At 37.7% G+C, this 24,485-nt stretch overlaps 1 protein-coding gene across 1 annotated transcript; it reads left to right on the plus strand.

The window, feature by feature from the left end:
- Positions 1–1,034: 1,034 nt before the first annotated feature.
- On the plus strand, positions 1,035–24,362 carry LOC139118044 (atrial natriuretic peptide receptor 1-like). The gene is made up of 21 exons (XM_070681339.1): positions 1,035–1,707; positions 8,272–8,459; positions 8,887–9,000; positions 10,175–10,313; positions 12,327–12,418; positions 13,080–13,224; positions 13,662–13,746; positions 15,070–15,169; positions 15,484–15,552; positions 16,062–16,139; positions 16,622–16,726; positions 16,815–16,886; positions 17,679–17,841; positions 18,633–18,788; positions 19,661–19,838; positions 20,443–20,586; positions 20,963–21,155; positions 21,254–21,428; positions 22,033–22,131; positions 22,965–23,056; positions 23,752–24,362. The coding sequence occupies exons 1-21, from the start codon at positions 1,035–1,037 to the stop codon at positions 23,809–23,811; spliced, it is 3,120 nt and encodes a 1,039-aa protein (XP_070537440.1). The 3' UTR covers positions 23,812–24,362.
- Positions 24,363–24,485: the final 123 nt, after the last annotated feature.

Consider the following 24,485-nt stretch of genomic DNA (forward strand, 5'->3'; position numbering starts at 1 on the left):
CTTTGTTCAAGGAAAATTTAAACCATTCTTTTTCAAAATCAAGAATGAAATTAAGACGCCACAATGCATGTTTGGACACTTAAGAAACAAATTATCTCAAATTTACCGATATTTGCACTTCAAAATCGCTATGGTATTACTATCGCTATGTTAATTCTATAAGGAACAATAACTTTAAAAAATAACAAACAAAAACAAAAAAAATAAACGACAGTAAAAATCGTTGCTCCACAATGTTTACAGTGAGTGCACGCGAGCAGTAAACGAGGAATGAAGTAAAACATGACTGTTCGAATATCTGATCGTTGGTGAATTCTATCTGAATTGTAATAAAACGTTCAGTAATATTGTGCTGTATGTTTGCGATATGACGTTATATATTAGTAAAAGCCACTTAAGATTTAATCATTATTACATTATATGTAAAAGTGTAATGATTATTAACAAATTATCATAAAGGTTTGATTGCAACATCTCTGTCAATAGTAGCGTTGTCTGTCGTGCTGCTTTCACCAAAGATAACACTACCAAGATGCTTTAGCTTCTGTAACTCAAACTGAAACTCTGGTGTCACTTCAATATTCATTGATATCGAAATCAAACCACCATTTCAGTGATCAAAATTAATTATAAGACTTCCCATCGGTTCATAATGAACGAGAGTAAAGTTTGCAAGACAAAGTCTAGAATCTAGGTCGATGACGTCACGATATTCATTGGTGCTAGACGATACCATTGAAAGGGATGCAGAATTCGACAAAAGTTGAGGCTTTCTTGTCAATACCATCTGGCGATATCACTGAGCCGAAACACTGGATCATACGCCGTACTATCACGTGATACTTAACAGTACTACTGTCATATTTCCATCGAATCCAGACTCACAATTCAACCCACGGTACCAACTCGAGTCGGAAGACGTATAAAAATACTCGGCTAATCCTCATCTCCGAACAAAATTACTAACCACGTCAAGTGTGTTTCTTGACATCGACGTTTACTTGGATAGAAGAACACTTTCACAATTGTACACGATGCCAAAACTACTTGGCGCGGGGATGAGGCGTCTGGCGGGGGCACTAGCGTTCCTGTTGATGACAACGCATCCGTTTCACTGGCGGACAGACGGCGAGGAGATGACTTTACTTGTGATGTTGTGGATCAGTGATACCAGTGTGGTGCCGGTGATCCTGGACCTGGCCTTAGAAAAAATCAATTCAGATCCAAACATGCTCCAAGGTTATAATCTCACTTACGAACTTCTCAACTCAGGATGCAACCCGACACACACCCTTGGCACCGTGGTGGATCTGCTCCGACATCGGAACTACTCGGCATTCATCGGACCTTACTGTACCAGCGTCTGCCGTCACACCGCTAGACTTGCCGCTTACTACAATATACCGACCTTCTCGCCCATCTGCTCCGGCAACGAGATGATGGACAAAGACGAATTCCCCACCTTGATACGGACCTACGGGTCGCAGTACAAACAGGGCGGCTTCTTCAGAGCGATCTGCGACGCTTTCACTTGGGGCAGGTTCAGCATAATTTCCGGCGACGGAAACATGCCAGTATACGCCGATGGAATCAAACTGGCCGCCGAAAGAGCCAATATCACCGTGTCGCTGTACAAAGTCGTGCGCGAATCTCACCTGGACCGAGATCTCGAAGTTGCACTGAAAGAAGCGGCCAAGGTTTCTAGAAGTGAGTCGTTAAGTTTCATTTTGACCACACAAATTTCAGTTTGATATGTATCTTCAAACATATCAGTGCAAGAATGTCAACATCACGAATTTACATTTTTCAACATTTAAAGTCTTGTTTTATATCGGTGAAAGAAGCTACTTTTAGAGTACTGACAAATGTGTCAATTCAGACAACATTTGCTCAGGTCAAAGTATGAGGACTCAATGACCACATTTGCCAAAATTTAGAAACCCTGTTATATATTGGTGAAAGAAGCTACTTTTAGGATACTGACAAATGTGTCCATTCAAACAACATTTGTCCAGGCCAAAGTATGAGGACTCAATGACCACATTTGCCGAAAATTAGACCCCTGTTTTATATCGGTGAAAGTAGCTAATTTTTGGATATTGACAAATGTTTCAATTCAAACAACGTTTGCTCGCAAGTATGAGGAGTAAATGGCTACCTTTGGCCCATGTTTACTACTCTGTTTATAAAGGTACAGGTGTTAATATTGCGGGATGCAATTACGTTGTGTTAACGGTCCGTGGCTAATGACGGCCAAATAAAAATCTAATATTTCCTGAAATCCGCGAATTCGATTTTAGGCGTAATTTCAATTTTGGGGTTAGTTTTCATTTAGACATTGTGTTTTTGTACTTATTATTAAGAATTTAGAACGATTTGTGTTTTGTACTTATTATTAAGAATTTAGAACGATTTTCAAATTTGATTCTGCAGTGTCGGTCTCGAATTACAAACTTCGTTTTTGAAAATTCAGAAACCAGAATCGAGAAAACAGAAACGAACAATCGTAACTTTCTTTTGGATGCTAGGGAGTCTCTCGGTACTTGGTACCTACAGTGTAGCGAAGATTAAAGCAAAACGCTACAAATGTTACATGGTCTGTCTGCCGAGTTGTCATGGCAACAGGTTTCCCGACCGGAACTTCTCTTGCCCTTGTGACCTTCTCTTGTAACGTTTGGACTCCTAACAAAGGAAAGGTTTGCAGACGACTACATCGTTCCCGATTATGGAGTTTTCTGAAGGTAGTCGACACTACAAGGCACTTCTCCCGCCGAGATCAGCTGTCTATTTATTCCAAAATCTCGTAGATTGACTGGATTAATTGGCAGCCCGACAACCAACTAAACGGGAAATTTCAGCGATAGTGCGCTATTCCCGAAGTCCATTCCCTCCATAACTTTGAAATACTGAAAAAATGCCAAAAATTGAAGCAACGTCCCTAATATTGGGGTGACTTATTTCCTATCGTCTGTATTGAAAAGTGCACAATATTACAGACACCTTCAACTGCTTGGGCGAGCTTCTGGTCTATTACAAATGTATATGATAAACGTGACATGAGTAGGTTGGGGTTTTGATTATCCGGCATCTCTCGTTCTGTAATAGGTGAAAGGGGTACACATAGTGTGTGAGTAGGAGTGGATATTGGAGGGGGCTGTCCCGGTTGCTTCTGTCGAATTTATTTAATTGTTAGACAAAATGGTGCTTTTTGTGCATTCTAAGACGGATGCCGATACAATTTCAAGTTCCCCTTACCATCTCAGTATTTTTCGATACTGTCCCGGCATAACCTTAAACGGACTCATACTTACCTAAAATGCATCGTGCCAATCAGGAATTTCATCATTCAGTTGCATTTTTCGGCGCATCCGTGGGGCGAGTAACTTATCAGACATACTTTTTAGCACGCCCTTTGTGCGCGCGACTTTCATATCACACACACACACACACATATATATATATATATATATATATATATATATATATATATATATATATATATATATATATATATATATATATATATATATATATATATATATATATATGTATATATATATATATATATATATATATATATATATATATATATATATATCGGATTATATATTTATCACATGAACAGTCTTCTTACTTTTCGTTTGATGTGGATGGATCACAAGTTATAGTCGAGGATTGCAAAAATATTGTCGCGATCTCGGTTTTATTTCCCGGGATTACTTTCAATTAATGAGTAAACGGCCAATCGCCCTGGAGATATGCAAATATTACCCGGTAGTTTCATTCATAAATCAGATCAAGTCGAAATTTTGATACACCGAATGCCATCTTAACCAACCAACCAATCAAACATACGAATTTGGTCCCGACGCCAAAGGAAGTCTGCCGTGGGCTGGCAAAGGGGGCGTCACCGCGCTAGCGCCCGGAAGCCGTACTAACATAACCAGAGTTATTTAGAATAATATTTTCAAATATATTTATGAAGGGAAGGCAACAACAAGATCGAAACGGTAGTTCTTATTCTTGGAGGTGTCGTGGCTTTCCAAATATCACGATCTTGGCGAGCCCGAAAAATTCAGTTCGATGGCATGGCACCCACTGATTACTGTGACCCAAATATATATGTGGCCACGAAGGACCATCACACCACAGGGGACTCGTGCTTGTTGTTTATTTGTGTCTGTTTGTTTGTGTGTATGTGTTTGTGTTTGTTTATTTGTTATTTTTAATAAAATAACAGCGAAAAGCTGTTTTGTTAATATTTGTCAATAAAGAGCAGTTTATTTATTTGTTTGTTTGTTTGTTTATTTTTATTTTGTTTGTTTGTTTGTTTGTTAATACGTATTTCCGATGGTTAGGGTTAGGGTTAGGCTTAAGTTAGGGTTAGGCTTAGGCTTAGGCTTAGGGTTAGGCTTAAGTTAGGGTTAGGGTTAGACTTATTCACTCCCTCTATATATTGAGACAGGGAGTGACTAAGTCTCACCCTAACCCTAACCCTAACTTAAGCCTAACCCTTACCCTAACCCTAACCCTAACTTAAGCCTAACCCTAAGCCTAAGCCTAAGCCTAACCCTAACTTAAGCCTAACCCTAACCCTAACCATCGGAAATACGTATCAACAAACAAACAAACAAACAAACAAACAAATAAATAAATAAATAAACAAACAAACAAATAAACTGCTCTTTGTTGACAAATATTAACAAAACAGCTTTTCGCTGTTATTTTATTAAAATAACAAATAAACAAACACAAACACATACACACAAACAAACAGACACAAATAAACAACAAGCACGAGTCCCCTGTGATCACACCGGTACCAGTCTCCGCCGGTGTCAACTTGTCAATCCAGATCCCAGTTGTCAATGTTTATGTCTTACGAACTTTGATGTTTGCAGTGACACATATCTCGCCCGTAGATACCCCCAATTTTGTCACTTGACAGAAACACTGTTCTATTGTCCGTGTCAGCTTTCGATAATACATCCATACCCTGCACGATGTGCACTAGAGACTTCAGGCTACAGCTATACCTGCCTGCTGATGTCTCCGAATTTACGGAATTTTCATGTGATGAAGGAAATTTACTGTTGTTCGTGGAATGATTTGATGTTTTTTGCGTTCTATGTCGCTTTCCGAAGATCATACGATACTATTTATTCAGTTGAACTTACGTTGAGGCGCAGCTTTCGGGCTTATTGCCACACCAGGTTCAACGGGTAGCGCCTATCGTAGCTCTGCATGGCAGAGCTGTGTGTTTACCGGCGTTATACGATCTCCCACCGTGGGAGGCCGTACTATAACGCCGAAAACACACAGCCCTGCCATGCAGAGCTACGCCTATCGACACGATCATCGTGTCTATAGCCAGAACGGGTTCAACGTGTCACGGTGACGTTGAGCCGTCCGTCCGAGTTGGAGCACTAGCCGCGACGGCACCTCCATTCTATTCTTTGGAATAGCTACAATAGCTTTAGAGACTCGAAATTTCGTTGGACATGCCTTCCTTGTTTTTTCCTTGAATTTATCGCATTAACTCACGCAGATCACGGCATCGATCGCGACAGACTGGTCTGTTCATGAACATGATGAAAGTGCAGGAAAAAAGTTCCGGTTGTTGACGTAGGACAGGGGTAATTCGGATTTCTTATCCGTCCTGTTCTATGTCACACAGGTGGCGGATTCGGGCCAGTTCATGTGATAATGAAGATTATTGCCATTAAAACACGACAGATAGGCCTAGTATAATACAGTAATAGGATAGCTTTTCTCTGATCTTCGCTACACTGTTGCTATCCAAATGTGACAATCTGTCACGAGACTCCCTAGCACCCTTGTAAAATTTAACGTTGTTCGTTTCTGTTTTCCCGATTTTGATTTCTGAATTTAAAAAACGAATTTGAGATTCGAGATTATAACGACAAAACTAAATTCGAAAATCTTGTCGAATTCTGAATGGTGAGAACAAAAACATGCAATATCTGAATTAGAACTAACCCAAAAAATTGAAATTATGCCTAAAACCGAATTCGTCGATTTCAGGAAATATTAGAATTTTACTTGGCCGTCATTAGGCACGGACCGTTAACACCATCCACTTATATATGGGTTCCTTTTCCCAACATCTTACACCCATGTAACCCTTGGAAAGTCATGCTAAAACTATGATAAATATTCACATTTTCTTCACTTTTCAAAAAGTGGTACTTATGTCTTCTGCACCCCACTAGTAAAAGGTGTGAAAAATATTTTAATGTGAACAGTGGTGTAAGAGTTAATATGAGTTCAAACGTTCTACTTTCACATACTTTGCCGTGTACTTTGCCTACCCATTTAAAGTAGCCTTTTGGTACAGTGTTTCACTGCAAAGACTGTCAAAATCACTATTATCAAAGTTATATTTCTGTTCGAGGAACAAGGACCTCAGTCTACCTGCTATTGTTGATAGCAATTCCTCAAGAAAATCTCAGTTCTTGCGACTGACGTTATTGTTGACGAAACCCCATGAGATTTCAACTGTTCTGTTTTTTACACTAAAAATGCCCACACCAATATTAGTGAAATGTACCTTTTATATAAATACTTGAAACATCGTCCAATATTTAGTGATCAAATAAGTAAACTTGTTTATGAACATTATGTTCCAACTTTCAAAAAGATAATTATCGGGTATAATGATATGCGTATGCGTATAATATCACTGACCCTGTTTTAAATTACGTAGTTTTTCAAATACCCCTAACTTGATCTAAATACACGTACACATGTATTTCGTTTAGCATTGACTTTTGATGAATGTCTGTCAATCATATTTCCCTACCTTTGAACGTTTTGTTGTAGATAATAACCTCTGTATAAAGAACTCTAACAACTTAAAAAATTCAACAAAGATATTCAGTTTAATTTCAACCATTGCATTGAATTTTTTCTCAGTTCTGAGCAAGTTGTTTACTTTTTGAAAGTTTTACGTTCTGTTCCGTGACCTCGAGTGAATGATTTCTCGGCTGTCATGATTACCGACAATAGACAAAAATATGCATATTTTGTAACCGTCTATTTCTACAGCTGGCCCGTTCTTTTGCATGAAATGAGCGTCAATCGTTCACTCAGGCAAATACGTTCTGCATGTCGATAGAAATAAGCGATTTTCTCGAATTATTGAATAACCGAACCCTTAATCTTTTGCTGAAAATTCTGTATCAGATACGCCGATAGGTCACATCGATTCCGAACGGATTTCCAATATTTTATCGCCAAGTTTAAATCTTGCTCAATTCTGTTCGAAGGTGATGAAAACATTCTAAATAAACAGTACATGTCCCCACACGGTTGCATTATCAGCTGCAATGTCTGAACTCTAAAATGTAGGAGACACAATGTCAGGACATATTCTCCTGCCAAAAGGCGTTATCACATCTTTAACGACGTAAGCTGAGAGAAGTTTTGAAGAAAATACATAACCTAAGCTATGTCATTTGAAATTTGGTGGTTATCGGTCTTTTCATGGCACATAGGATTGGTGGATACTTAGATGTTCTTGTCCTTGGTAATGTTTATGCTTGTTGTCCTTTAATGTTATCAAGCGCAAAAACAATTGTTGAACAACACCGTAATTTTTGCAAAACCACAGTCCCTCTATCCGTGGCGACACGAACAAAATCTTTGTCAATGTCCATTGTAATACATTCCTCCCCACTTTCCGCATTTACTCACATTTCCTGCACCTACATAAGACATGCAACTGTCAGTCAACCTGCACATCGAACCTTTCCAGGCACGCGAATTACACCTTTTATAACGGATTGATTGAAAAGTGGTCAGCGATAAGCTTATCTGTTATTGACATTGCTAAAATCTATACTGGGTCTTACCTCGCCAATAACATTGCTGGGAAGTAACGAAGTTGGCGGATTGTCAGGAAACGATTGCTGTAATCATGTCGTTGATGATGATAAAAACGTCATTAAACCTTCAAACGGACCAACCACGTAGCCTCTAATTGAATAATCCGCCAATTAACAGTGACGAAATCGCCATTACCTCTCCCATTATTGTTTAACATTTTTCTGAGTCTCACGGTTGACCATGAATAACGTGAGTGGTCGGCACGCCGCCTCTAGTCCTCCGATATACATATATCAATCGATTGAGTACACTATGGGCTAGATCTCCCGTTACATGGTGAATTTTATTGTTGTAAGAAACACGATCGTAAAACCTATGTCTCTTGGTCCATTTTTACCTTGATCTTTTGATGTCATTTCACAGTTATCGTGTTTTGTGTGAGTTCAGACTCAGTACGTCAAACAATGGTAATGGTTCATAAACTTGGACTAGTTGGCGGTGAATTTGCATTTGTCAGTTTGATGTTTGACGTTGACACAGGATTCGATTCCTATTCCTGGAGAAAGGGAGAAAATGAAACTGAAGATCAAATGGCTAAAGAAGCATTTTCGGTGAGTATGTATGTATGAATGTATGTATGTATGTATGTATGTATGTATGTATGTATGTATGTATGTATGTATGTATGTATGTATGTATGTATGTATGTATGTATGTATGTATGTGTGTATGTATGACTGTCTGTATGTATGTTTGACGGTCGGTCTGTCTGTCTGTGTATATTTCTTAGTGCTTGTCATTTATGAAACGGCTTTGGGCCAAATTCACTATCCTGTCTGAAACCTGTCACACTGAGTATACAGAGATAGTAATAGTCACACACTAGACACGGGTAAGCGTTGTATACATGACATTTATTGACCATATCCATAACATCTAGACGAATATTGCTCGTGATACCCTGTGATACTCATATACAACTACATACACAATAATATGTTGAACACTGATATTGTTTGATGGTCCTTGACTTCTCAGGGTCTCCTATTTCTGGCCAAACTCATTCCACACACAGACGTGTACAGGGACTTCAACAGAGACGTATTGGAACGCTATTTTGACAAGTTTAATCGAACCTACTACCTGCCTAATGTAAGTGTGCAAAAATTACATCATTCAAGTTGGTTGATATCGTATGCACCACACATATAGAACGAAAGATATATGCCAAGCGTAGTCGGCAGGTTTTGACCAGCCTGTTCATGAAATATTTACTATTAAGGTTCATAAGCATGTTTTTATGCATACCTAATTATACGTTGCTAAGGGTTTTCTCCAACTGCCTATCCTGCCTTCTGAGATAATTCCTACACAACTAGTGATGTTGACGTTTTACTTCCAGCAAAGACCGATCAGAACCTATTGGCACGGTTTCTCATGATCTTAATAGCTTTAATCCTAGAGAAATATATAGTACTTGACTTCATAAATAAAATCATCTGAAAAATTAAATGGAAAAAGTCGGCCACTTTTCATGAATTTGTTTGATACGAGATACTACTTATATGGTTTGAGATGTTGAAAAATACTGAATGAATGGGTGACCATGCATATATATTCGACCCTGATTTTAGACAAATTAAATGAAAACATCGCGAAAACGAATTAATGGTCATGACCATTAATTCATTTTCATGGCTTCATTTATCGTGTCTAAAACCGGGGTCGAATATATGCATTGTCACCCATTCATTTAGTATCTTTCAACATGTCAAATAATATAAGCTTAAGTAGTATCTCGTATCAGACAAAATTCATGAGAAATGCCGACTTTGTCCCTTTAATGAGAATCAATGGAAATCGTGCCATTATTCTTTGTTGTGTATTGTTGATAACGTTGCTTTATATGAGCAAACGATGTCGAAAATTTAGAGTACACGGACTAATTTTTTTCTGAAACACCAAGCAACAGAACGGCATAAAGAGGACGGAACCTCTAAGGAAATGAATGTAACGTTTGAAAAGTACAGGCAAGAACTAGCGCAAATTCCATATTTATTGTTTCGCGAGTGTAAAATCTCCAAATCATTCTTGAAATGCTGCGTTGTTTTTGAACATTTTACTATATTATAGATTGGGTGGCGTTACGTGGCCGTTCGTCGTCAACTTATGGCGTCCAACAAATGAAGTTGCTAGTTAACGTTAATAAGACGCCAATATGTAGTGGGAATCTAGTTCAATTTTGAGCAATTTTGACCTATGACAACATGAACAGTTTCATGAGTATTTACATTGCAGTTGTTCAAAATTTCTTGCATTGCCGTAGGTGCCACAGCTGGGTGCATTGTTGTATGACGCGGTTTACCTGTACGCGTTTTCATTGGACGAGACTCTGCGAGAGAATGGCAGTGCCCACGATGGATACACCATAGCCAAGAGACTGTACGGCCGTAAATACCTACCAGGTGAGAAAACCGTATCTTAAATTTTTGTCGTTCTTCCATTTCCCTCGGATGAAATCGTCCTTAGTTCATAAAACAAAAATACTTCACATTCAAAGAAGTTGCTTATCTAAATAATCTACGTGTTTGATCTAGATACATGACAGTAAAATTTCATTTAAGCTTTATTTCGATAACATGCTTAAGAAAATTAGTATTAATTTGAATTACAAAAGACTACAAGTTACCACTTATTGCTCAGTTAATGTATGTGAATGCTTTTAGGAAGCGATGGGTAACAGAGATGGCGAAACACTTTAACGGAACTTGATTTTCGTCTCTTACCCAGTCCTCGATAGCAGTATCAATATTTGATGTAATGTTACTATAATGTAAGAATTAATCTGCCTGATATGTCTGCCACCCCGCGCGACGTAGTAACGTCTTCCTATAATTAACTGAGCCCCAAATAGTGCAATAAACAACTTTCGGTCGAACAAATCTTTTCATGAAATAAAAAAGAATAACAAGTATCTCCACAAGGAAAAACATAACACAATCTTCAAATGTCTTGCTCCAAAAGATGATGTTTTGACATCACGACAAGAGATCAAGTTGGCTTGGGTTCAGTAATTTATTCCCCGTTCCATCAATCTCACATAGAATTCAGAACAAGCAATGCTGTATTTACTTGGTAATCACAGTTTCGAATATACTCACTAGTGTCTGGTGCCCGAAGTAGAGACACTATCATATTTTGAGATAATGAAACTGAAACTTTCTTTACGAGAAAACTCCTTAGGTTACAGACACAGGTGTACAATAATCATTGTCATTCAAGGCATATAAATTACAAAGTCCAAGAAACAAAATTGATCCATCTTGAACCGCCGATTAGTGGTATATCAAGCTAAAATAGGGTGTTTGGACATTTTTGGTTATAAATAATATAAATCACCTTTCATGTGACAGATCTTTGGGTGATGAGTTTACATTGGTTCTTTCCTTGCTGGACAACCGAGCAAATTAATGCAACTAAGTTTATTTAGATTCTAAAGCCGAGTCTAGAGTCACATTCATGGTCATTTATAGCCTCTGTGTCTCTTTAAGCTTCCGCAAATTCAATATCATGAGTAAATTTCAATAACTAGGTTTCCGTCTCAAGTTGGTAAAAGTTTAAAAGAAACCGTTAATGGGTCTATATAGGATGGGTAACAGAGCACATTACCTAATACAAAATCAGTCCCCCATAACACACCACAGAAAGAGCAAAAGGAAAACCTTGCTTGAACACAGTTTAACCCCGGACAAATAGAAAGACAGACTAGCAAGACTAGGCACGCCTTTTGTTTTATGGTCGTCTCGATAAACTATGGCCTTTTCATATTAAAATGAGCTTCACAGGTGTTAGCCTCTTTGGAGACTTCGTTCATGGTTGATAATTACACGAAGATTATGCGAAAAGCAAGACGAGATAGTATCATGCTGCCTGTCGCATAGCAACCATACTTACTTTGTTTACTCTCAGGGCAGAAACACTGCTTCATGCCAATCAAAATATAACACGCCAGAAGTTTCATAAACACTTCTTCCCATGACGAACTTACAAAAGACGATATGACTGACCGTAAACCATTGAGTAAAATCTGACAGTATCGATAACAGACTTTCAAATTTGGTTCCAACACACTCATTATATATTCATAAAAATGTAAGAGGAATTTGTAAAATGGTAAAACGAACCTCCCGAAGCTCAAATCTTTCCCGTTTTCGCCAGAACGCCAATTCCTCTCAGCACCATACAACAACAAATAACAACGCGAACTTTGCCGAACATACTTTCACTTAAAAATTGGCGAAAATCCGGAAACTTCGGAAGGGTGCATGGTCGGCACTCTCCGGAAATGAGAGCCGAGAACTACCTGAGGCGAGGCGTACATAGAGGGGTTACGTAACTGCTTTACACCTTGAACAATACCCGTTGCTAGTCTTCTATTTGTCTGTGGGTTAACTTACGGGAATTTTGGTCACTCTCAGGTGTCGTTAATATGACAATAGACGATAACGGTGACAGGGATACAGATTTTATGCTGATCGACGTTCACTTCCCGGATGACAAAGACTTTGAGGTAAGTAACAAATTATGAAGCCTTGCAAAAAAAGAATATCCTTAAACTTTATAATTTCGCGGACGCGACATGTTTCTTAAGCGCTACCGTCGTTTTTTTTTCTACAAAGACAAATAGTTAAGGGACAATAATGTTACATTTCGATGGTGAAATATGTCACAAACCATCTGTAATATACCTTAAGATGTCAATTTGGTATATTCAATGCGACATTATCTCAAACTGAGGCAAAATTAGCGTGTATTATAGATTTTTTCATTTCCCTCTCGGCAAAAGATGAATCAGATTTGTATTCTTGTTGCGAAACCAAAAGAAAGTAAAGCTAATATTAGATATTTCTACGTTTGTTTTCACAGCAAACAATTGCAAATACTCGTTATGTAAACTCTATGAAAAGACATTGGCTGCGTACTGTGCACAGAAAGACACTAGCAAATATTGAATTCTAATACAACCAACATTTCTATTTAGTATTCTACATTTCCTACCTTTTAACGTAAAATGCGACCAGATCAGGTTTGTTACAGAATCCTACCTTTCATTTTTTGTATTCATTTCATTAATGATCTACCTGCACATTTCTTTTGTTTATTTTTTTTTAATATATCTCTCTGTCTCTCTCTGTCTCTCTACCTCTCCCTAATTGACCTCACCTTCCTAGATGATAACTGTAGCAGAATATCACGGTCATGACAGGCAACTTAAATTTATTCCGGGAGTGAAAATTCAGTGGCCGGGAATTGCAGAAGGGCCTCCTTTAGACACTCCTCTGTGTGGATACGAAGGGGAACTCTGCCTCGATCGAGGTAACGTCATTGTGGTTTAGTATTGATCATAGTATTTTCCGCTCGATATAAACATGCTTGTAGTCCAGTTATAAACACGTGTTTGTAGTTTTGAAACTTTCGAATTGTTTCTTGAAAACGTTTAATAAACCTTATTAGTATAGGTCAACAAACATGCTTATGCGGCTAAATTAATGCCGAACGAGACGAATAATTCTTTGGAACCTTGCACGCCTGCACTCTGACCCCTTAGGGCAGTGCAAATGAGATTAATTTTGGTGTGTGTCTGCTGTTCTCTATCCTTGCAGATGAGTGTGCATGTTGTATCTAAACAAAGGTAAACTTGATGAAGATGGCATATATAACTCTGATGTCTTGTTCGTACAGCTTTCTCTTTCGCTATGTATAATTTTACATTCTATAATTATTTGATTGTTTTTTTCCGAATTATTTACCAGCCGCGAATGACGTAGTAGTGGTATTGGTATCTGTAATTTGTGTTATTTTGGCGACACTAGCAGTCGTGTCGGCTGTATTTTATCGGTAAGTTTTAAATAATGATTCGACTACGTAATCATTGAATGACGCATGCAAACGAATTGTTTACTTTCGTCATAGAGAAAGATAGATAGAGTGGCAACGGGTATTGTTTAAGGCGTGAAGCGGTTACGTTACCCATCCATGTTCGCCTCGCCTCAGGTTGCTCTCGTCTCTCTTTTCCGAAGAGTGCCGACCATGAATCCTTCGGTAATTTTCGGAATTTCGCCAATTGTTAAGCGAAAGTATGTTCGGCAAAGTTTGTGTTGTTGTTGTCGTGTGGTGCTGAGCAGAATTGACGTGCTGGCAAAAACGGGAGTGTTTTGAGCTTCAGGAAAACGAGTTTTACCGTTTTAAAAATTCCTCTCATATTTTTATGAATATATAATGAGTGTGTTTGAACCAAATTTGAAAGTCTTTTATCGATACTGTCTGGTTTTACTCAATGGTTTACGGTCAGTCGTACCCTCTTTTACACGTGCGCCAAGGAATGACATGTTTATGAAACTGCTGCCGTGTTATGTTTTGATTGGCGTGAAGCAGTGTTTCTGGCCCGAGAGCTCACAAAGTAACTATGGTTGCTACGCGACTGGCAGTACGATGCCATCTCGTCGTATTTTTCGCATAATCTCGTGTAATCATCAACCACAAACAAAGCCTCAAAAAAGTTAAACACCTTTGGAGCTCATTTTAATATGAAAAGCCAATAGTCTACCGAGACGACCATGGAACAAAAGGCATGCAAGTGTTGCTACTCTATCTATGTTACTCTGTGCTTTCGTGTTGTTTTGAGTTTACTTTAACAAGTAACGATCTGATCATTAACTTAACTTCTTTGACAATTAGAATTTCTTTGCTATTAGACACCTTTTTGGACAAGATATTGTTAGAGCATGGCAGAGCCTACGTCACAGTAGCTGCCTATAGAATTCTGCTTTGTTTGAAATGTTCATGTGAAGTTTCAGAGCAACGTGCATAATTACCGTAAAGTACTTCATTCAATAGTGTTCACGCTGAAGCAAAATGAAGTCAAGGTAGATTTGGGCTTGTGCACGAAAATTACTGCGTGGGTTCGCTTTCTTCTCAAAGTAATACACAAGGAAGTTCGAGGCATATGATCACCGTTCCCCACGCTTAAAGAACATTGTTACCTCTACCAATATTAGCCAATCACAGATTGTCATTCGAGTGGCCACAAAACAAACATGTTCGCCACCAATGCTTAATCATGTCTGTGACGTAAACACGGTCTATACACCTGCTTCATCAACATGCAAATTTTCATCGGCCGACTTGACTGTAACACCTCTTTCTTCTGACATAATAAAGCCGATTTAAGTCACAGCAGAAACTAACCCAAATGTTATGGAAGATTGCCCCGGATGAGCTTATCTTCGAGCAGAGGTCAGCAGTGAGTGGAACATCGATGGTGAGTTGACCAATAGAATACAAGGTTACAAGACTTTCAATTGGTATTGATTGTCTGTATATTTTGCATGGCAAAGGGATTGCCACCTAATTGATGTCTTAAAGAGAATCTGAACTAATTTAAGGTAATTGGATATATGTTGGTTTAATCAGCAAATGTAAGCTCATCTATCTTTCCTTTTTGCAACTCACTTATGTTTATTAGTAATTTGTAATATATCTACTTTCACCTATATGGCACGTACCACTTTTGATAATTTTCAACAATCAAAAGATCCAATTATCCCAAATTAGTTCCAATGTTATCAATTCTAGATCTCCCATCCATCGTTAAAGACCGAGTTAAATGAGGACCATGCCTTTACAACAGTAGCTGTTTACAAGGTATACGTCATTTGCACATTATTTCCATCATATTTCATTAATTAATCTGAGTGCTCTCGGTAGGACACTGGGCATCGCAATGTCTCTATTATCTAGGGGCCGCCACTAAGTAGTAATTTGATCACTTTCAGGTAAAAACCTAGCTACTTTGTCGCTTTATGTAATTACCATTGACACAAAGTTAAAGGGAATATCCAAGAGACAGCACCATAGTTTTGCACAATTTGAAACTGAAATTAATATTACATCTGGAGCCATAAAACGACCAATAGGCGCGAACGAATTAGAAGGTCTGAGTTCAATGCTATAGTATATGTGACAATCTTCAGGATTATAGTATTTGCTATGACAGATCGATAAGAGCCCCCAGAGAATTTCGCAGATGCAGAGTAAAGGGGATAGAATCCATCTATCGATTGTAGCTCGACTTTTTAGGAGGGAAAATATCAATGGACACACAAGACACTCATTTCATTTCTTTTTTCTTCCCCTGTTTTCCTTTTCGTAAGGGCATGAGGTGTGCAATCGCACCAATCGACGCTCAGAAAATTAACCTTTCTCACTCCGTTTTGATAGAACTAAACAAAGTAAGTACGGTTGCATTTGCTCTTTAAATCTTATTTACTGATTATAATAATGATGTGTATGTGTTACATGTCTGTCTGTCTGTCTGTCTGTCTGTCTGTCTGTCTGTCTGTATGTATGTATGTATGTATGTATGTATGTATGTATGTATGTATGTATGTATGTATATGTATATTGTCTATCTATCTATCTATCTATCTATCTATCTATCTATCTATCTATCTATCTATCTGTATGTGTGTATCTATGTATATGTCCTATGTACGTAAGTCGAGAACCACATTTGTCACACTTTAGAACACTAGCTGTGCAATTATCTTCATAGTTCAACTGGATAATTGTGAACAAAATACCAAACGCTACTGACAAGTGCACAATATACTGTCTTGACTCACTGCAACGTCACCGACAGTGTCCGAGTCGATGGTAAAGATTGAGCAATAACAAACGTTAACTCTCTGCTTGTAATGTTTTTTTATTGTAGCTTCGAGAGGTCAGTCATGCCAACCTGGTACGTTTTATTGGTGCCTGCATCGATCCACCTACGCCGTGTTTTGTCGTTGAGTACTGCTCCAAAGGAAGTCTACAGGTAAGTTGAAACGTAAAAAATATTATTTTTGACAGAACTTGTAAAATTTTCACGTTTGTAATTATCGAGAATGTGTCTTTCTTTTTAGGATATTCTCGGAAATGATTCCATCACATTGGATTGGATGTTCCGTTACTCGTTGACCTTTGACATCGTGAAGGTAAGGAATAACGAACAATCGTTTGAAAATAAGTTTAAGACATTAAAGGGACAAAGTCGGCCATTTTTCATGAATTTTGTTTGATGCAAGATACTACTTATATTGGTTGACATGTTGAAAGATACTGAATAATGGGTGACCATGCATATATTCGATCCCGGTATTCAGCACGATACATGAAACCATCGCGAAAATGAATTAATGGTCATGACCATTAATTCATTTTCGCGATGGTTTCATTTAATTTGTCTAAAACCGAGGTCGAATATGTTCATGGTCACCCATTCATTCAGTATCTTTCACATGTCAAGCAATATAAGTAGTACCTTACATCAAATAAATTCATGAAAAATGGCCGACTTTGTCCCTTTAACTGTGTATAACTGTGTATAGCACAGTTAAAGAGACAAAGTCGGCCATATTCACGCAACATTTGGTCTTATTAGGGAACATGGAACGGATTCACCTATCAAGGTAAAACGGTTACTTCGCCATGTATTGGGCACTCATCTTTACAATATCGCATTCTAGTTCTATTTGCGTCAAAGATGTACTGCAATTGTTTTCATGGTAAATGTCCCATTTCTCCCACATATTCATTGATTTCCATCAATAGTATGTATGCGCATTTCCATATTGTTACGATGAATTCAAGTCTTGATAGCGAATAAGGATTTGTTTATTCGTGGTAACTATTGTTTCAGTCGGAAGGTTCCTCAAGTAAAATCAAGCCAAACTGTATGATCGGATCGCTCTAGTTTTCTTCATCGCATGGCATTCTGTCATTCTCAGGGGATGCACTTCATACACAATTCGTTCATCAAGTACCATGGCAACCTGAAATCGTCGAACTGCGTCGTTGACAGTCGTTTCGTACTGAAAGTGACAGATTTCGGTGTGATGGACTGGCGCGACAAAGTGGACGTAGATGGCGCTCAACTTGCCGATTATTACAGTGAGTTGGTTGAATCATAAGTAGGTTTGCATAACACATTAATACTGACTTTTCAGTACAGGGAGCTATGGAATGGAATAAGTTGAAAACAGAAGTCAAATCTTCTGAGACACTTGTCTCTTTTAAAAGAAATTTTTTAAAACAATATTGGGCAGAATTTTAATTTTTTCTTGCTTTTCCTGTTAAATGTGGCAGTTGTTATATGTGGTTATTTGTATTTTCATTCTTGAAAATTGTTTTTGTGGTTTTGTATATATTTGTTGTAATGTCGAGGGCCCTGGGGGAGATAAACTCTCTCTAGAGTTTACCAGGCTACCCTCATTAAATAAAGCCAAATAAATAAAAAATAAAAAAAATAAATAAAAGATATATGATACTGGAGGTCTCCACAAGTTGATTAATCAGTTCCGCTTATATTTGTGACTTAAATTACAATTTTAATGGTTTTCAACCAAATAGATTTAGGTTTCAAAGCAGACCGAGCAAGATTGACGACTGATGCGATGTTATTCGTAACAATGACGACTATTCTTGTATATACTGTGTCTTTTGCAAGCGAAGCAACCATGTAGCATGACATAGGGAAATGAAAACAGCAAATGGAAGCCTTTGTTCCATTCCATTCTACACTATGCTTACAGAAAGAAATCAGAACACGACTAGCTTACGAGATCAAGAATTTGATTTGAGAAAAATTATTTACAAACCCTAACTGTGACTCTACGCAGCAAAAACACATGACGTCATGAAGGAGGTAATATTTTGCTGTCTCTTTTTTCTATGTATGGCAGATCTATTTTGGAGAGCACCTGAACTGCTGCGGAAGGGAATTGTCGCGCGAGGAAGCCAGAAAGGCGATGTGTACAGTTTTGGGATTATTTTGAACGAAATAGCGACACGACAGGGACCATACGAGACTTGGCTACAGGAAAACATGCAACCAGAAGGTTGGAAACTCGTCTACTTGTTTACTCCTCGCTAAAGTCTAATTAGTAATAAAACTTTTTGGCTAAACTAGTACTATGATGCAAGATGTTGATTTACAAAATGAATTCTTTGAGATTCCTCAGGATTACGTTCGCGAGATTTCAATGACGCAGTTAATTAAAAGTTGCAGCTTAAACTTCATTGTTAATATTTTACATTGTGTTCTTGATAACGCGTAAAAAATTAAATCATACTAATAGGACAATTATCAGAACTCATAGCAATGTTGAATAGTGCACAAACATCCTCCTGTAGGTTTTGTTCAAAGACGGAAAAAGTATCTGTCGATCAATATTTCTTAAAGTCATTTATTGTATAAATAATTATTTTTTGATTAGGATCAGCTCAGCTACTTTTTGTATTTCTGTGACGTGAGTTGACATCAATGCAGACATGAACATTGCATGAGTGTGTAACAATGATTCTGATAGATCCATCTGTTATGAATATTAACCCTTTGAGCGCCAAAGTCAATTTTGTCACCTTTACACCCTAGTAAATTTTTTCAGATATTTTGCGAAATTTTGATAGAATTCTGGAAGAAATGAAATGTGATGTCCATTTGGTCCAAAATTATCAAAAAACTTACAGAAAAATTTATATAAATTGGTAAAATGTCGCACCAAAATTGCTTTTGAGGGAAAAATTACAGCACTCAAAGGGTTAACGTAATATGAGCATGAAAGTGATGAGCGCCTATATCTTTCATCATGCTCGGCAAAACGATCGCGTTAAGTCATATACTCCCTTTGATGTACAATGGGCAATGTTCAATCCTGTAAGAGAACGTTTTCCTCGTTTGTGAAAAATCACATACCGTCACTTCACGCAGATATCATCAAACTCTTGAAAAACTCCGGACAGCCTCCTTTTCGTCCAGAATTATCCACGAGCAATATCCCGGATAACGTCAAACACCTGATAGAGGAATGCTGGTCAGAAAATCCGTACGACAGACCCGACTTTACAAAGATAAAGCTCCTGGTACGTGATATAAACAGGAAACAAGGGTATGTATGATTTGTAGTTAGTTTTATTGTTGATTTCCTACGTAAACTGAGTTGACTAACTTTATTGGTCGCGAACTTCCTGAGAATGCTGAGTAAGGGAGCCTTCGGTAATTACAGGTGGGATGGGCCGGGGGAATTGGGTGGAGGGTCATATTTTCGAAAACTGTCAAAAGGGGAGGGTCACTTTTAACTGGAGCTGATTTTACAGCCTAACCTTCGATTGTCCAATGGATGTTTCCTCAATAGAAAATTACCGACGACATACTCCGATTCTTTTAAATATACACATAATCCACAAGCTTCGCAAGCAAGGTATCCTACATTAACACCCTTAACAGTTAAAACTGATGAAAAACAAGAGACAGAAACATATGGGATAGGTTGCAAAGTGTTATCAATTACCAAACATCTATAAATGCATACATGTTGTCAGTTTTATACCCGGGTATAAATCTAACAATATCTTGAAGCAAATAATTGCCCTTGATAACACTTTGCATTTAAACGTTTGCAAAGTTTCATTCAAATTGAAAAAAATAACAAGGAGTTTCAAAATAACTTAAGCAGCTTATACTGTTTAGAAAATATTTTGTCGGTATTACAGCAACAGCGGCAGCATTCTCGATAACCTGCTGTCTAGAATGGAACAGTATGCTACAAACCTTGAGGGCGTTGTCGCAGAAAGAACGAAACAACTGGTCGAGGAGAAGAAGAAATCAGAATTGTTATTGGAACAGCTCTTGCCGAGGTAAGTCAGATTTATTTTGGCGCAATTTCGTTTTCGCCGGTTCAAATGCCGTCGATATAGAACAAGTTTTCGTCGTCATTTTCAGGAAAGTGCTGCTTGAACTCAATGGGGAATTTCCACAATAACAAGGCAGCGAAAACTCGATGTAGCAGGTTTCAGAATGGTCTACACAAGTAGCAAGGTACTAGAGAATTGAGTGGTCAAATTACTGTCTACGAGGCGCATTCTTATTCTACCTAAAGTTTTCGTCCGTTATTTTCTAAAACCATGCTAATGTTCTCTATTCTCTCTCCGAAGACTTACATGTAATAATTTCAAGAACTTGATGAGATGCTTAACGACTAATTTTAGTTTCTGATTTAAATTTTTTTTATAGACCAGTTGCCGAGCAACTGAAACGCGGCAACGCGGTGGCAGCCGAGGCGTTTGACAGTGTGACAATTTTCTTCAGTGATATCGTTGGATTCACAGCCCTATCTGCGGCCAGCACACCTCTACAAGTCGTGGATCTGTTGAATGATCTTTACACGTGTTTCGACGCTATCATCGATAATTTTGACGTGTACAAGGTAAGAGCTCTGTATGTGTGCATAATGTTCGCATTTGTCTCTATGAGAAACATTTTCAATATATTTCCAGGAATGTTGTTCGAACGTTACTTTTTCAGGTCGAGACGATTGGAGACGCGTACATGGTGGTGTCTGGTCTACCGATCAAAAATGGTAACCTTCATGCTCGAGAAATCGCCAGAATGTCTCTGACGATGCTGAAAGCTGTGTACACGTTTGAGATACGTCATCGACCGAGCGACAGGCTGAAACTCCGAATTGGAATTCATTCAGGTAAAGTGTGACATAATAATGTTGAATAAAAGATGGGCATACTTAGATTTTATGTTTATAGATTTGAATGATTTGACGAGTGATTTTTCCCATCTTAGAAAATTCAGAAAGAAAGAGGATAGTGTACCAGTCTAAATAACTATGCTATTCGGTTTTCGATGCCGCTTTCGGTAAGGGTTGATTGATAACTACTCTGATCCGTATTCGATTGTGACATGGTCCCTTGCTCGAACATTTAAGTAATTTGTGAAGTCAAACTTCGTATTTGCAAAATGTTGTGGACCTGAATTTGTACAAAGACCATGACCGGTCACACAGCTTGAAAATTTTGTAGTAGCACACCGTTTTCTACAGCTTTTTAAGTTTGAGTCAGGTAACAATACACAGTCTTCCTCTCTACTGTCTATGAGTTAACATGCAATCAGTAATCTTCGCCAGCTAACGCGGCAGAGAACTCCCAATCATTTGGTCAAAGAAATCACACAACGGCAGTCACCGTGATAAGAACATTTCAAAGAGTTTATTGTTTTCGTGTCACGTGAAATAAAAAATTGAAAGTGGAATTATTTTCTTTTCTAACAAAAAACATTTCCTACCCTTGCAGGACCGGTTGTAGCGGGAGTGGTGGGACTGAAAATGCCACGCTACTGTCTGTTTGGCGACACTGTCAACACGGCTTCCAGAATGGAATCGAGTGGATTAGGTGTGTTTACAAAAAAACAATCCCACTTAAAAAGACCTTTTAGTTGAAATTGCGCAGTGCACACGTTGATGGCGCTTTTTCAGACTGCCCCTCCAGGTGTTACTATGTACACAGCGTTCTTGATGAGTTACCGCATACTCAGCTTTACCTTGCTATGTCTGTTCAACTCTTGTCTTTATCTCTTCGATTACTGCAATTAAATGTTTTTGATGTCAAACCTGATATATTTTGCTAACCAAAGGAAAAAAAAAAACTAAGATATTTCTGCGTATTCTGCGATATGACAAGACACTCAAAGTCAACTGTTTTACTCGTTGCAGCCTGAGCTACCTTTGGATTCGGGCAACATACAGTCTGCGAATGAACATATTATAAACATTAAATAAGATATGATTTCACTTTACATAATCCAGAGGCAGAAAAAGAATGCAAATGCTCGGTACAAGTCAATGAGCGGTAAACAATTTCCAAAAATCATAATATCTTAAAATATCAGTTGCTACTTCGGTGAAATTGCCTGTATCATATATGCGTTTATCCATGCATTAGCCCAGCAGCTTAGAGAAACGTTGAACTTCTAAACGATTACAATTACGGGCTTCAAAGTGTCAAAAACCGTTGTTTCTCTGTGTCCTAAATGGTGATGAGTATCATAAAATGTCCTTGAAAATAGACTAGTGACTATAGTATCATGAATACTACATACTTGATTCGTTTTAAAGTATGCAGTTTAGGAATTTTAGAAATCATAAGTTCTTCACTTGTTCGGACAAATAACTGTCTACGCAAATCGTGGAAATTTATACATTATTTATTGTGTCATTGCCACACAGCTCTGAAGATACATGTCAGCAATAAAACAGCTGCAATTCTTGACGCAATCGGAGGATTCAGGTTAGATGTTCGTGGAGAAATAGAAATGAAGGTGATTACGTTATTCTTTTATCTATTATAATGATTAATAATAATTTGATGATTTATATAGTATCCAAATTCACATGAATGGTCTGGCTTAGAGAAGTTGCGTAAATCGACAATGAACATGAAATCGCAACAAGCAGATACCAAAGGCGTGATAAAAAGTTAGGGAAGTCGTTATTAACAGAATATGTTTTGAAATTAAAGAGATATGCCTTAAGACCCCATTTATTTTTTTACACTTAAGTCCAATTACATTTGGTTTGATTACTTAGTTTACTGCAGTAAAAATTACCTTCGTCAGCTCTTTTTTTGCCCGAACTGCTAACTTTGAGTGTGTAGGCGGTCGATCATGCGAGACAAAATTCAACCAAATAAAATGTCACATTTATGTTTTATTTTTTTTAACTCAGACCTGACTTGAGAAAAGAACTGTAATTTTTGGTCCGGCAATCTTTTATTTGATCGATTTGTTCTACGTTGTGTTGTCATTACACGTGAGTTCATTTCTTGAATACAGGGGATGTATGATCAAAATTTCAGATTTTTCATTTGCATATTTTATTTCGGGTATTTTTTCATTACGGGTTTTGTCTGTTACATGTAGATGATCTATTAGTTGTTGTTTCGTGCCCACTGTCAAACATCCTCGATGTTGTCTTTATTTTCGTAACTACTTTTTTGTAAATTAATCTTTTTCAGGGAAAGGGCGTCGTCACCACCTATTGGTTGCTGGAAGAGTTGACGATCAAGGAATCGTGAATTTCATTTTATGACGACTCCAGCCGTGAAATGGAAACAGAACATAGTATGAGCACAATCAATCAAAAACTATCTTTAGTGTATTTTTATAGAAACGTGACGCACTATAGCTATATCTTATTATTTTTGTCAAAAAGGGCGACAATGTCGGAACGAATGCTTTTGGTATTTCCTCCATTTTGTAATTCATTTGGCAACACGCAGAAGCCTAAACGTTTAATATGTTTGTCATTTATTTAAAATCTGCTGTTTCGGTTATGTTTTTTTTAATGTGTATTTTACCATGATGTCATTTGTCTCATTCGTAACTTTCGAATGTCAACTTTGACAACTGTTCTTTGTGGAATTCAGAGTTTAATATGGCGTCTTTGGCTGTATAAATGTGAGTCAGTTTATCTCATTGACTATATGTATCTGCATGTCTCTGTTTGTCCTTTGTCTCTTTGCTGTCTCTTACTCTGTTCACCCACTACCCTCAGTACATGTCAATCATTTTGAAGGATGATTATATTACATTGAGTATTTCTTGGAAATAAAAAAATCTCTTATCGATAATTGATATTTGTTTTTTGTGTATTATACATACACGACAAATACCTAATGTACATACACCTTTGAATGTGGGCCTTGAAAACGCAAAGCAAGATCGTTACATCTTTGATAGGAAAAACCGT

Source organism: Ptychodera flava, chromosome 19, assembly GCF_041260155.1.
Source record: "Ptychodera flava strain L36383 chromosome 19, AS_Pfla_20210202, whole genome shotgun sequence".
NCBI lineage: Eukaryota > Metazoa > Hemichordata > Enteropneusta > Ptychoderidae > Ptychodera > Ptychodera flava.